At 36.7% G+C, this 15,244-nt stretch overlaps 1 protein-coding gene across 2 annotated transcripts in view; it reads left to right on the forward strand.

Annotated features, from left to right (window-relative positions):
- Positions 1-15,244, forward strand: part of LOC149138248 (Nop53 protein) — a 186,102-nt gene that overhangs the window by 135,820 nt on the left and 35,038 nt on the right. For both annotated transcript variants that reach the window (XM_089449822.1, XM_089449823.1), the window contains exons 7-10: positions 9,709-9,797; positions 10,682-10,801; positions 10,948-11,070; positions 11,271-11,337. In XM_089449822.1, coding sequence (XP_089305948.1) covers positions 9,709-9,797; positions 10,682-10,801; positions 10,948-11,070; positions 11,271-11,337 — 399 coding nt within the window. The remainder of the gene's footprint in view (positions 1-9,708; positions 9,798-10,681; positions 10,802-10,947; positions 11,071-11,270; positions 11,338-15,244) is intronic.

Here is a 15,244-nt window from a genome sequence, read left to right on the forward strand (position 1 = left end):
CATAGAGATATAGAAAGTCAAAGTGCTGACTTCTATTGTAAATGTACTATCTCTCTCTCTTTCTCTACTGAACTATTGAATAACATAAAAGAAGAATTAATCAAGGGTTTCCCCACATTGGGGTTTGTCCCTGGCTGGCGCCACATCTTGTGGCCTTTTGTCTTGGCTTGTCTTTTGCGATTTATATTTATGTTCTATCTGCAGTTTACTTTAATGCTGATGTGATTGCTTTTCTGAAAAAGATATTGATCTAACAGTGAAAATTGAAATAAATTTCTCTAGCATAGAACATACCTAAATTTAACAAGATGGATTGGAAAAATAGGGATAATAATGTCTAGATCATCTGTCATTGGTAGTTTGATTATTCTTGTTAAAAGCTCGTTACCCAAGTAAGCTCACAAATTTGATCATGATTGATATGCCTTTTGGAACATCTTAGTCTTTGTAATTAGTGTTTATCACCACAAATAGATGCCAAAAGTTTGTTAGCATACAAGGTATTGACTTTTTGTTGATCCAACCCCTCTCCTTCCTTAGATCCCTTTCTTTCAGCCCGATAGTTTTCCCATCAAAATGGATGCTTTTCACACTATAAAAAGGTTAAGTAAAGTTATATGGTCTAGTTATTGATCATATGAAATTATTACCCCATTGTTCAGATGTCACAAAGCCTTTCTTGATTTGGATTTAATCATAGAATGGATTCTCTTGGAATGGAAAACACTGACTGATGCCTTTCCACCCATGTGCTAAAATTCCTATTTCTATTAAGGAATTTGGGATAAAGATACATTTTATTGAAAATCTTTATGTGATAGATTGGAGAAAGCATTTGCATGGCCTAATCAATGGTTAAAGTCACAAACTCCCGTAATTCATCTTCTCTGTCTAAGAATCTACTCCAGTTATTTGTTTGCATTTAATGAATAATGAAGTGAGAAAGAATTGAAGCAAGAGTCAAGAAAATAGTGATTTGTTTGCTACACCCACTTCTTTTGTAATCAAGGATGACAATTTACATAACAAAACCCAAACATATCGCTAAATTCTAGAATAGGTGCCATGCAAGACCACCCTCTTGCTCAAGTAGTCTCTTAATAGAAAATCACGAGATAAAGAGATAAAGATGATTCCAAGTGATGCACTCCTTTCCAAGATTAAAACCATCCCCAATCTCCTCTAACAAGTTAAGTTCATGTAATACCCCACACTAATAGGTCATAAGTAAATTCTCAAGGATAGGATAACAACCCTCATCCACTGAAATAACATAAATTCCAAGAATAGGCTTGAATGCATTCTCACACTTGCTTGTTGGTGAATTAACCTTTGAATATAAAAAATATATGTGCTTTAGTCATGATAATAACGCAAAAGCAACATCAGATTAGCTCCAAAGCTTGCATGATCCCATCTTCATAAACATATACCAAATATATCGCTCATGGATTATGGTTCCAAGTGTTGCATTTAACAGACATGCATGGTAACTTGCTAAATTGAGTTCAAATCTATAAGACACGAAATTGTTGTCTGTAGACCAACCTAAATAAAACTTGGCCAAATCTCGAATTGTGAAATGTGGTGCCATATTGCAAATGTGCTTGGTTTAACACTTGAATTTGCATGGGAAATTATTGTACATATTGTAAATAGACAAATGAGAAGATGAAGAGGCGTTGGAATATGAATTCCAATAGTCTCCCTCTCATCGTATATATTCATGATTTCTCTTAATGCAAAATACAATTCGTGGAGTTACTCAAATCTGGCCTGACATGGTATCAAATCTACAAGTCCCAATTTAGCTTTCTGATATGTAACTCTTGCTATTCTCTGCCATTATCCTTTGCCCCTCTGGTCGATTCATTAATTAAAACTCTATCTCTGTCCTTTTCAAAATTTGGTGCGTTTAGTCCATTCAAATTTCGTGGTTTCTATGCATATGGTCCATTTGGTGTTGCTCTCTGGTGTATGCTTCTCCGTGCACGAAATGGGTCATTTTTGCGTTAAATTGGTTGATTTATGACTATGTATGGTTGGTGTGCTGTACGTTGAATGCTGTCATGCAAATTATATGCGTATGGTGCATTTGAATCTGGAGATTGTATGCGTATGGTTCGTTTGAATTTGGAAATTGGTACGTATGGTGCCATGAAATGGTGATTGGTATGTTATATTGTGCGTTACAATGAGCTCTGCATAAAGTGTGTAGGGTATGTGTGCTCTCTGTGTCGCAAATAGTATGTGATGGTATATGTATTTTTGAAGACCGTGTAATGGTATGCTATGGATATATTTCCCTTGTGCGTTGAAATTTTTTGAGGGCTACGTTTGGTAATGGTAAATTGAATGCGTTGCATTGATAGGTTTTGAAGACCATGGTGCATGAATTGAATACTGGGCCTATGGGTTGAAGAGGACGTGGAAAGAAGAATAATAGAGGCACAAGGGTAGACATTACCAAGGAGGAAGCCCCGATCTTTGTTGTATACGGTGCAACAGAAATGGACATGATGCTTCCACATGTAAGCTCTCTTGGAATAGAATCAGACAAGAAAGGGATGAAGAGAAAAGAAAATCACCAGATCAAGGGAGAGGTAAAGCACCTGAATCCGCTCATTTGTTGTGGCACATTGCAATATTGGAGTAACTGAAGACTTGTTTAATGCTTCTCTTGCTTCGTGGAAAGATGCATAATTGCTTTATTTAGGAGCAACTTGCCACATGACTTTTAGAAGAGATCTCTTTGAAGAATTCACTGATAATGTTGATGAAGCAGTCTACTTTGCAGACAAGTCAAAACTCAAGACATCTGGGCTTGGCACCATTAGGCTCAAACTGCCTGGTCTCCAAGACTTTCTTTTACATGATGTTCTCTACTTCCTGGAGTTGCGGAAAAACTTGTTGTCCTTGTTTCACATCTGCTAGCAGGGACACTCCATTCACATGTTCGATGGCAAGGTTGAGGTCGAAAAAGCATCAGACAACACACTTGTCATGACTAGGATAGAAGAATAAAGACTATTGAAGCTACAAGGAACCTCTGCTTGTGCACAAAACTTTGCATACAATTCTCAATTTGATGAAGGTACACTACCATCCAATCTCTTATCACATGCTAGATTTGGACATCTAAACTATAATAGTTTGAATTTATTGAAGAGAAATGGTGTCACTGGTTTGCCCACCATTCCTAGGAAACTTAAGCAATGTGATGCTTGTATCTTAGGAAAGCACAACAAACAGCGTTTTCGTGATTCTCATTCCAGAGCACATAGAAAGCTTGAATTGATTCATTTTGACTTGTGTGGCCCTATGCCTATTCCTTTTGCAAATGATAATAAATACATGATGGTTTTTGTTGATGACTACACTAGAATGTGTTGGGCATATCTATTGAAGAAAAAATCTGAAGCTTTTGAAACTTTCAAAAACTATCATGCATGGATTGAAAATGATACACAATTTGATATTGGCTCTATTTGTACTAATAATGGATAAGAATATACTTCAAATGTATTTGAAAACTATCTTTGCCAGCATGGGATCAAACATCAAACCACAGTGCCTTATAATCCTCAATAGAACGATGTAGTTGAAAGAATGAATAGGACAATCTTAAATATGGTACGTTCAATGATGTTTTTCAAAAATGTAAAGCAGATGTTTTGGGCTGATGCAGTTCTATGTGTAGTATATATTAAGAACAAGTGTTCATCTCATGCTCTCAAAAGAAGGACTCCCTATGAAATGTGGTATGGCTACATTCCTTTGGTGAGGCATCCCAGGGTTTTTGGTTCCACTTGTTATGTCTTAATAGCTAAGGAGCAAAGAAACACACTTGGTGCAAGGAGCCGAAAATGTATCTTCTTGGGATACTCGAATACCTCCAAAGCATATCGTCTCTATGATCAAGCAAGTAAGAAATTTATAATATCTAGAGATGTAAATTTTCTTGAATCTTCCAAGACTGACAATGTTGTTGAGCGACAACTAGATCGCTTGGACATATTCGGGCATGCAAAGTTTTTTCAAGAATTTGATAATGAGATTTCACATCTTGAAGGGGGGGATCCCTATCCTGGATCAATCTATGGAATCTCCTTTTGAAGCACTCTCTTCCCCTCATGAAGCTCCAACCACTTATCAAGAAGACACTTTGAGTGATGTGATTAAGAGAATTGGAAGGCTAAATCTTGTTTTAGCCCCATCTCAGTCGTCTGAATAGCCAAGACTATCTTAGAAAGGTCCTCTAAAATGGCTCTCCAAGATACTTGAAAGTGTTCATCCTGTTGAGGTTGGAAAGACAAGAACAAGAAACTCTACTAGACAAAATGGAGGTGGTGTAGACGATTCTGGTTCACCTGTTGATATGGATGATTCTTATGATTGTGAATTAAATTTGTCTACAGATTTTGGACCGACTTCCTTCAAAGAAGCTACTTCTCATGATGAATGGAAATAAACAATGCAAAAATAATATGATGCTCTGATAAAGAATGGAACCTGGAAGTTGGTAGACCCTCCATTGGGAACCAAACCGATAGGCTGCAAGTGGGTCTTCAAGAACAAGTATAAAGCATATTGCTCACTTGACAAGCATAAATCTAGCTTCGTGGCAAAAGGTTTTGGATAGGAGGGGGTCGATTATGAGGAGACATTTTCCCCCACAACAAAATGGGCTACCATCCAGACTCTCTTTGCATTGGCAGCTCAGAACGGTTAGAAAGTCCATCAAATGGATGTAAAAACAAATTTCTTGAATTGAGATCTGAAAGAGAATGTTTTTATGTCCCAACCAGAAGGATATGTTGTGAAGGGACAAGAACACAAAATATGTAAGCTTGTCAAATCCTTGTATGGCCTCAAACAAGTACCGTGAGCCTAGTACGAGAAATTGATTGAGCATATTTTGAAACTAAATTTCAAACACTATGATCTTGATGATGCAACTTGTTTGTTAATAAAGTTGGCAAAATTGCTGTATATCTTGTGGTGTATGTAGATGATCTTCTGATGACAGGGAACAATGGAAATTACATTGCATCCATAAAGAAAGAATTGAGGAAAGATTTTGAAATGACAAATTTGGGATATGTTTACTACTATCTTGGTATTGAACTAACCCAACATCCAAAGTTTATATTCCTCTCCCAAAAGAAGTACGTTGTGTTGAGAAATCTAGGGCAGAGGTATTAGATGATTTCTCTTGTAATAATAACTGCTTGTGAGGACTTTTTACTTTTCGTAATTAGGTTATTCTTGTACTTGATTATTATTGTGTTCTTTCTTCATCAAACAACTACCAAACCATAAAGAACAATGAGACAAAGGACACAACATGTGGGCGATCAGCTAGGGCAAAAACCTCTCCAAGCTTGAGAGGAAAACCCAACGAATTCTTCTTCTTATAGAATCTTCAATTGACGAATTCCAAGACCTAGACCCTTGACCAAGAACCCTTCCAAAACCAAGTCAATGCTCATCCTTTAAGTAGCTCCTCTTTTAACTGCTTGTGAGGACTTTTTACTTTTCGTAGTGAGGTTATTATTGTACTTGATTATTATTATGTGTTCTTTCTTCATCAAACAACTACCAAACCATAAATAACAATGAGACGAAGGACACAAGATGTAGGCGATCAGTTAGGGCCAAAACCTCTCCAAGCTTGAGAGGAAAACCCAATAAATTCTTCTCTTATAAAATCTTCAATTGATGAATTCCATGACCTAGACTCTTGACCAATAACCCTTTCAAAACCAAGTCAATGCTCATTCTTTAAGTAGCTCCTCTTTCCAACAGCGCCGACCTATCCTGCAACTGCACCTTCGACTTGCCCAAAAACTGCAATTGCAACTTCGACTACAACTTTTACTGCAACTTCTACTGCAACTTAGCTTCTCTGTTTAGGTAGATTCTTTCTCTTAGATAACTCGACTTTCAGATCAACTCTTTTTGGTGACCTAACTTCGCTACTGCAACTCGGCTTTACAACAACAATATGTGCCTTAATTCCTTCACACGTGGAGAGAAGTAGCCCAAAGCAAAACCCAAAACTTCGACTTATTCTTCCTTCGACCTCCTCTTCTTCGCACTTCTTTTCTTCTTTATGATCGTACTTGTGTAAGTGTGATTATTTTCTCCAAATGAGGTCGAGTGCCCCATATATAGGCTTCCTTGAGCCCTATTAGGTCGACTTGTTGCTCCATTAGGTTGACTTGATGCTTGCATTATTGACTTGGCCTTGGAGGGTCTTTTGACTCTACAAATAATTTTCTTTACAATATGTAACATGCCCAAAAGGGTCATTCATACATGACTGAATGACTTTATAACAAACCTAGAAGCACTCAATGGGTGCTTGACCAATTTTTTTTTTCCTTGAGCATGAAACCCATGCTTCAAGAATAAAAATAATAAATTTATTTTTCTCTTTTCATTAAATACATAAAATCATTATTACATATGTCATTATGAAGACTAAACCTAGTTACATATTTCAACACATTGGAGATCTGTTGAACAAATTTGGTATGACTGAGGGCAATCCTTTGACCACTCCAATGGAACAAAATTTGAAGCTCACATCCACTGAAGGAAATGAATTTGAGGATGCAACAAGGTACATACAACTCGTAGGAAGTCTCAACTATCAGACTACTACTAGACCAAACATTTCATTTGCTGTTGGAATCCTTACTAGGTTTATGCGAAATCCTTGTGAGGGTCATTTTTTTGTTGCAGAAAGAGTTCTAAGGTATTTGAAGGGAACTCAAGACTTTGGACTCAAGTATACACAAGTGGATGACTTCAGCTTGATTGGATATTTTGATTCAGATTTTGATGGATATGAAGAAAATGGAGTATCTACTTTAGGTTATGTTATGAGTCTTGGATCATGAGCTGTCTCCTGGAGGTCACACAAACAATCAGTTCCAATAGATTCCACAACTGAGGCAGAATATGTGGCAATTGTAGAAGAAACAAAGGAAATTGTGTGGCTTAGAAAATTTTTGGAAGATTTGCAGGAGAAATAAGTGCATTCTACTCCTCTTTTGATTGACAATACTTCTGCAATAAAGATCACCAAGAATCCAAAGTTCCATGATCGAACCAAGCACATCAATACAAAGTATCATCTGATTTGACATCATGTTGAGGCCTAGACTATTCACCTATGCCATTGTTCCACAAATGAGCAAATTGCAAACATCTTCACCAAAGTGTGCTTGGAAGGGAAAACTTTGAAGTATTTAGAATGATGCTTGGACTCACCAACATCCCTTCAGATTAAGGGGGGGAATGTTGACACTTAATCTTTGGGATTAAGAAATCATTGTAAATATTGTAAATAGACAAATGAGAAGATGAAGAGACATTGGAATACGAATTCAAATAGTCTCCCTCCCCTTGTATATATTCATGATTTCACTTAAGGCAAAATGCAATTTGTGGATTTACTCAAACCTAGCCTGACATTAACACTCCCTCTTGGTATGCTCTTCCAAGAATGTCTATCCACTTAGGGACAAGGTTTGTGACAATCAACAAATATTATGTTTGTGCCAGAGTGGTGATAGTTAGTAAGTATTGCTAGGAGTCCTATTGTGAAATACAACGTTTGAGAGGCTTTATTATCACCAAACACTTAAATAGATTGAATCAAACATACAAGGAAGGTGTTGATGTCATTTCACATGGTTCCTCTCACTTCAAGGCAATGCTTGCACATCTTAGGGGCAATCCCTAGTAAAACTCAAATATATGAAAATTCAGATTTAAAGAAGTGATCAATGCCTTAAGTGCAATGGCGTGGAAAGAAAGAAACAAAAATAAATGTTGATTGGGTAAGTGATATACTTGTGACGTATCAACATAAAATACTATCAAACTACTTAAAAAATTCCGTGGTCCCCAATGAAATTGGTTGCCAAGAAAATGTTCATCTAACCGAAGATGCAAATAGAACATCTAGTACATCATATTAAACCACAAATCCTGAGGGGATGTATAGTCACTCCACATGATCTCTCTCCCATGCTAGTTAGGGATAGATACATTCACATTAATGACGATAGGAGGTGCCAATATGAAGTCTCAAATGAACTCTACAATTTGACATGGAAGTGAGTAGAATGTGAAAATATTGAGTTGAAAAAATAAGGAGGGCGACTCAAGAATAAGCAAATTTTTTCTCTTTGAAATATCCATCTCTTATACATCAGAATGGATTCATACAAAGAAAGTATCCAATAATTCTGAATATCAAGAATAGGCACCCTGCAAGGTCACTTGTGGAACCCTAAAATAATAACTTTATGTTGAAGATATTACATACCAAACATGGAGGAGAAGGAAGGATGTGGGCTGATGAAGGGTGTGAAGTGATCGAATAAAATGAGATATAGGGTGTTTGGGGAGTCTTCAAAAGGCTCAAATTGCTCCAAATAGTTCAAAACATGACACAAAATGGATAAGTCCCATGATTTCACGAAATTCGAAAGATAAAACCCTTCAAAATAACTTCGATCCTCTCTAAGCAGCTCTGAACTTGAAGAAAAGGGGCCAAATATTGGAATAGGTTGGGGAAACTAATGTTCTCGAGCCAGCTTGACTAACTCCGAATAGAGTTGATTGCCAAAAAAATGCTGAAATGCTCCTAGAAGAATACGCTCCAAAGGGTTGAAAGCATATGTTTATCCATTGTCTGTTTCTTATGGAACTAGTAAATACTCTGAACTCTTTACAATAGGATGGCGACCAGGATAATTACTACAAAATGCCTCATCTTGAGAATTTTGTAGAGACTTTATTTTCATTTTTAACATGAAGGGAGAAACAACCCAGCAATGGAGGAGGAGGTTAGGGCTTTTGGTCCTCCTTTTTTGTGCGGCAAATTTGTGGGCAGTGAAGATTGAAGAGGTGGAGTGCTGTGCCGGTTTTGGTGTTCAAATATTTTGTGTAATGGTATCTTCTCAGCATTTGAAGTAAATACTAAATTACCTGAGCTGAGATAACTATCAGACTGGCATGTTGATCTGCAGCTTGATTTAAATATCTTTGGACATGATTGAAACTTTGCCCAAGGAATCTTTATTGCTCTTGTCTCATTAAGTAAATAATTTGATCCCCAAATATTTTCTAGGCTTCTCTCATCTTCATTCACAATATCAATAATATCTTTTGAATCTTAGTCTATGACAGGTAGAATAATCATACCTTGTAGTTATCCCTATGCCCAAAATCAAGATTTCTGTCTCAACTAAGTTGTTAGAATCATTGCCAAGTTCTCTCAAGTTTCATCAAAGCTTGTAAGTGACCTCCTTTGTTATCCCTTATCTGGCCATCACAGCCTGCGTTGCTTTGATTCCATTTAGATGATTTTTGAAATTTATTTGATCTTTACCTTTACTGGTAACATGGAATTTTAACTGTATGGTATACAGTATACGAGATGTTTTTCAAACTTGGAGTCGTATGTGTACACTCCACCTTTCTTACAGACCTTTCACTGCCTTATGAAAACATAAGAATTTCCATTTGTCGGATTTTTAATATCTTAATTGTGTCCGTCAAAAGCTGTGTGAAATGGTAAACATTCTAAGGAATCTGTACGTCAATCGTTCTTTTGTTTGAAATTTCATAGCTACGTTGGAGTTCTAGAAACTGACTATTTTACTAATGAGAAAAATTTGTTTTCAGATGTGCTTTTTAGATGTAGATGATGGAATGGATGAAAATCTGGATGCAAATGATGACGAATGTGATATTATGAGTAATCAAGGGCAAAGGTCAGTTGCTTTGAATGAATCTCTTTCTGTATAAAACCATCACCACAAATATGTTTCTGCTTTTTTAAGTTGTACTGTCAGTAATTATAGATTTGAATCTGGCACTCTGAGGACATTAGATTGTTGGGTTGGTTGTGAGGTTTTGCTTGTTGGCTTTAAATATAGGACAAACGTGCTATTTTTTTTCATGTAGGATTGATGGCTATGGATTTAAGATTCCTTTGTTTGAAAATTTAAAACTCTCCTTCTATTGATGAAATATTTGCTATTTGGTCTAAAGTTTTGACAGTGTTAAAGAGATGTACTTCAAAAATGATCTCATATCTTCCTGATTTTGTTTCTTTTCTTGATATTTTTACCTGCTGGATGTATGATTTTGAGAAGGCACATTGGTAATCTGTTTCATTCCTGGCACCTACATTTTCCTCTTAAGACTACCATCTAGTTTTTAAGAGATCTGTGGTTTGCATCTTTTGAATCAGTTACCGGAGAATCCACAGTATGAACATTTTTATGCCAACGTTTCAAATCCCAAATGGGTATTTCATGATTAGCCCCATCTTGTCCATTCTAATTCTTTGTTGGTAATCAGTAGATGCACTCTTGTTGGGTCATTTCCATATTGAAATTTAAATCAGATTCCATATGAGCTTTGACTGTAGCTGACATTATCAACTTAGAAGTAGATGAAAATGTTGTTTGTCTTTGAGGTTTTTGTTCTAGGAAACCCTAACAAACTATAATCTGCGACAGACCTCTCGAGCTTTTTGTTGTCTTTTTGATTGTGTATAGAGATTCTGTAGTTGAATTCGGATAATTTTTTCAGATAGTGATTTGGTATTGGGCTGAGTTAAACAATATTTAACACTATGCTTTTGGTGCAGACCTCTAAAGATTAAGAAACTTACTCGGTCAGAGCTGAATCGGAAAGCTAGACGGAAGGAACAGCTGAAGATTGAGGAAGAAAAGAAAATGCGTGAGAAAGTTAAAAGAGATGTTGAATGGTATTCACTATTAGATCTACTCTTTACTTTTATGTTGATTGTTACTTGAGAACATTCTTTTGTAAATTGTATGGAGTTGCTTTCTTGAAGACTGGTTGGACAAGTAGTTGCAATATTTTTCTTAGGACAATCCTCCTGTCTTGCAGCTTACCCGACATGATTAAAGACATAGAAAAGGAGGAAGAAGAGAGAGAAAAAAAACGACTTCGACGTGCTGTCGCTAAACAAGAACGACTTGCGAATGGTCCCCCTCGGTTGGGAAGTTCGAAGTAGATTATGACATACTCTTGGTTGTTGTTGATTTAATGTTTTCATTATCAACTTAAGATTACTGAAAAAGCTGTATTGCCAGCTTTGCATTATCCAATGCATGCTGTTATCTCCTTTGTACATGGAAAATCTTCTAGTAAATATTTGTTCGTTCATGTAACCAATTTCTTAATTCATATAATGTTGTGTCCTGTCTTAGATTTGTACCTGAACCTTTGCAAGTGCTTTTGTCTGAAGAAATTACGGGCTCTATTCGGAAACTGAAGGTTAGATCTTGGTCTTCACCCAGTAATTAATATGTTTGCATCTTTTTAGTTCATGGCCATTTTCAACATCACGTACTGAATATTTTAATATAAAACAATTGTATTATTTTTAATATTGAAGGTCATTGTCATAATGCTATAAGATGAGTAATTTTTAATGCTGAAGGTTAATTGTTACAATGCATATAAGATGAGCTTGTTACGTGCATGTATATTACAGTATTTGTGCAACATATGAGATGGTCATTATTTTCCAATATACTAAACACTTGGAAGATTTTAAAATAGAAAGCCATTGTTGGTTTGGAGTTGTTTATGGATATATGCTTCTGCATAGATTTGATTGGGATGTGTGCTGCTTTTATAAATTTCTTTTTGTGCACGTTGAACCTTGTTTCACAAGAAATTCCAAACAGCTTTTCCAATCAGAAACAAGTAAATAATCCCCAATAAATGTGAAGTAAACCCTAAGAGACTCCCAGGCTCCAGCAAAGCCTTAATTAGGAAAATTAACTCTGCTTATCCTATGTCATGAGGTGTGCATTAAGATTTTGGTGAATGTTTTTGTAGAAAGTTTTGTATGTATTAGGATTGTGTGGGACTAAGTGGGATGTATGTATCAGTTAATTGACAGTAATCAGCTTACTATTTTCTTTAGCAATTGATGTATATTCATTACATGCTTTTTGGATTTCACATATGCATGTTTTCTTAAGAACAACTTCGCTGGATTCCCTTTTTACTGGAATATCCAGATGGAGGGGGTGTTCAACTGTCTGTGAGCAACTAGTAACCCATTGGGACTCCCCAGCAATTGATCAGATGACCTCTCAGTGACTTATGCCTTGAATGATTGGCTTTCACCAGATGAGCTATCCCACTGGGCTCCTTAAATGCAAAACACGGGGATGTGTTTTCATCCACTTATGTGTGCATGGTGTTGTAACATAAATTATCCTCGTGAAAATCTGCATCCTAGGCAACCATAGCTCATTAATTTCATCACCCAAGCCATTATTTCTATATTAAGTCTCATTACCCAAATCCACAATTAATTAAAGTCAAATTTTAAACATGGATGGATATATATATATATATATATATATAATTGGGCTGCCTTAACACTGTTTCTACTTGGCTAAGAGCTCGTCTTCCTTGGACGTAAGGAAATAGGTTAAGGGCCCAAGACTAGAGGCATTTGGTTGGAGCGAAAGCCTGCCTACAGACCATTAGCGGGTAATTCCAGATGGTGTGGTTTTCTGTAACAACCCCTGGTTGATTTTCCATGTAAATAAAAATAAGACCAAGGTCATGGGACATGTATTCCAAACTGAATGTTGGGCAAAACATAGTGATGAGTATCACTTGTGATTAATTTATGTCTATGGAGAGATGAAGGGTCACAAATTTGCATGAGAGGGAAATTGAAGGAAAAATGAAGGAAAATGAAGGAAATAGAGGCCTCAATGATAAAAAGGCTTTTGAGGATCAGTTCACAGCTTTTGGCTGGTTTAGCTTTTGGTCAGTTTAGCTTTTTATCAGTTCAGTTTTGGAGCTCTCTTCTATTCACTCATTCTCTCATATTTTTACACACTTAGAGCATTCTTGGAGCACTTTAGTTTTCACTTGGATTGGAGAAAGAAGGCAAAGGAAAGCAGGAAAGTGCAAGGGAACAATTGGATCAGTAGCGACAGTCGGGTTGCTTTGCAGGTAACAAGTTGCATGTGTGATTTCCTTGCTGATTCATGGATGCATGATATATGCATGTGATTTTCTGGTATGTGCTATCATTGGCATGGAGGATTGCCTAGATTGACAGTGGTTTTAGCCTTGCCTTGCCATTTCTTGGATAGCCATGGTGTTGTGGGTTTTCTCCCATTTGATTGTTTTCTGATTGGTGCTCATAATTCCTTATGGTTGTGGGTTGGAACAAACGCTCTGGAAGCCTTGAAACAACTTGGGTTGAGTTACTAGTCCTGGAGCCTAGGTTGGGACAAACACTCTAGAGCCCTTGGTGGGTTGAGTTACTAGTCCCTGGAGCTGGGTTGGACAAATGCTCTAGAGCCCTAGAAGGATGTGGGTTGAGTTACTAGTTCTTGGAGCCTTGGACAACTTGGGTAGAGACCGATCTAGTTGGTGTTAGTGATGTCTGACTGTGGAGGTGGAATAATTGTGGTCGAGGGTTGAGGTGGTTTGGCCTCTGGAAGCCCTGACTTGGTTTTGTTTGGTTTATTCCATGAGATCCCCACATTCATTCTTGGCATATGGCCCGAAGGTGATTGGTTGAAAGAGAGATTTGGTATAGCCCAATCTGTATTTGGGTGGTATGTGGAAGTCCTTAACTCAGTTGATATTTTCATATGTTAATATGGCAGATTTCCCTATTGTGATTTATGAACATTTATAACGATTATGTTGGCGATATTATGGCTAAGTTGCCATGGTTCCTATGCTGGTTATTTGATCGTTATACGCTGATTATGTGATGTATATTACTTATTGTTCTTGACATGTTTTTATGAATGTATGAATGGTTGATGAATGCATGGACCAACAAATGTTATTACAACTATTATGAGAGGGCATTAGACCTTCTTGGTGATTCTCAGATAAGTTTTAAACTCTTATGATCATATATGCATTCATGACCTGTAGCTTACATGTTTGCCATATGTTTGACGAAATGATTATCATGGTTAGGCTTGGTTAGGTCAAGTTCTTGTTCAAGTTTTGTATGTTTAGCATCGTCCTTATGTCATCTATCATTCTGAGAAGTCTCAGGCAGTTTTGGGCAGTGGTCTGGAGGCTGACCTGGAAATGTGGCTCAGATCTTGGGGACTGCACCCTCTGAACTGGCCAAGTTGGGTCGCAACTGCACTCAAGCAGTGTTGTGCATGTGGCTGGAGAGCTTCAACTACACCCAGGCCTTGTCATGCATGCAGTTGGGAGTTTAGGTAAGTGAAGAAGAGCTCCAACTCATGGTTTGGTCACTTGGGGTGGTTCTTTGGCTCGTGAGTGTCCTATAGCGCTGAGGGATGTTGTGAGTTGTCAGTTTGTGGTCAGTTGTAGGCCCCACTTCCTTATCTGGAGATTGGAGGTCGGGTCATGTCATAGTAACTCTTCGTTCTCATGTTTATCCTGGCAGGCTGGTGAACTTGGGTAAATGTGGGAGTGGTGGTTACATTTTCTTGAATAACGATGATGTGTCAGCCTGCATTCGCGGATAGCAGCCAATGATGGCTGTCCCCGCTGCTAGTTTGACAACTGTGTTATGATAGATTTTCCCGCTGTTAGAATAACACACACACACACTCACACACACATATATATAATGTAAAATGTAAATCATTATTTAATATTATTAATTTAAAAATGAAAATGGTTAATTAAATAATCAAAAGTAATTAAATTTAAATAATTTTTAAACATAAATTAATAAAAACTAAAAATATATCAAATAAAATAAAATAAAATATTGAGATCCGAGCCCACCATTTTTCATGGGAGATGTTCTATGAAAATTAATATATTTTATTAAACCTTGTGCCCACCATTTGTGGAGTTAATAAAATAAAATATATTAATCTTGTGCCCATACCATAAAGTTGTATTAGAGGGGTGAGGTACTCAATATTTTTGAACCCGACTGGTTTTACAATTTTGGAAACCCCTGCCTCCCCCCATTAAAATTGGTGCAAATTTATAACGCCCGAAATCACTTACAACCATTAAAACAAGGATTTTTAAATGTATAACATTGGAATCAGCCTTCAGGTATGGGGATTTATTAATATTTTAATATTAACATGCTGGGTAGTTAGTAATATAGAAATTAAAGGGTAATAAAAGTACAAATTTAAAGTATAAACAATGCTTTTTTTAATAGAACAGAAAGATTACTAATAAA

This window comes from Pinus tabuliformis, chromosome X, assembly GCF_031772625.1.
Source record: "Pinus tabuliformis cultivar Carrire ecotype Pingquan chromosome X, CPIR1, whole genome shotgun sequence".
In the NCBI taxonomy this organism is placed as follows: Eukaryota; Viridiplantae; Streptophyta; class Pinopsida; order Pinales; family Pinaceae; genus Pinus; species Pinus tabuliformis.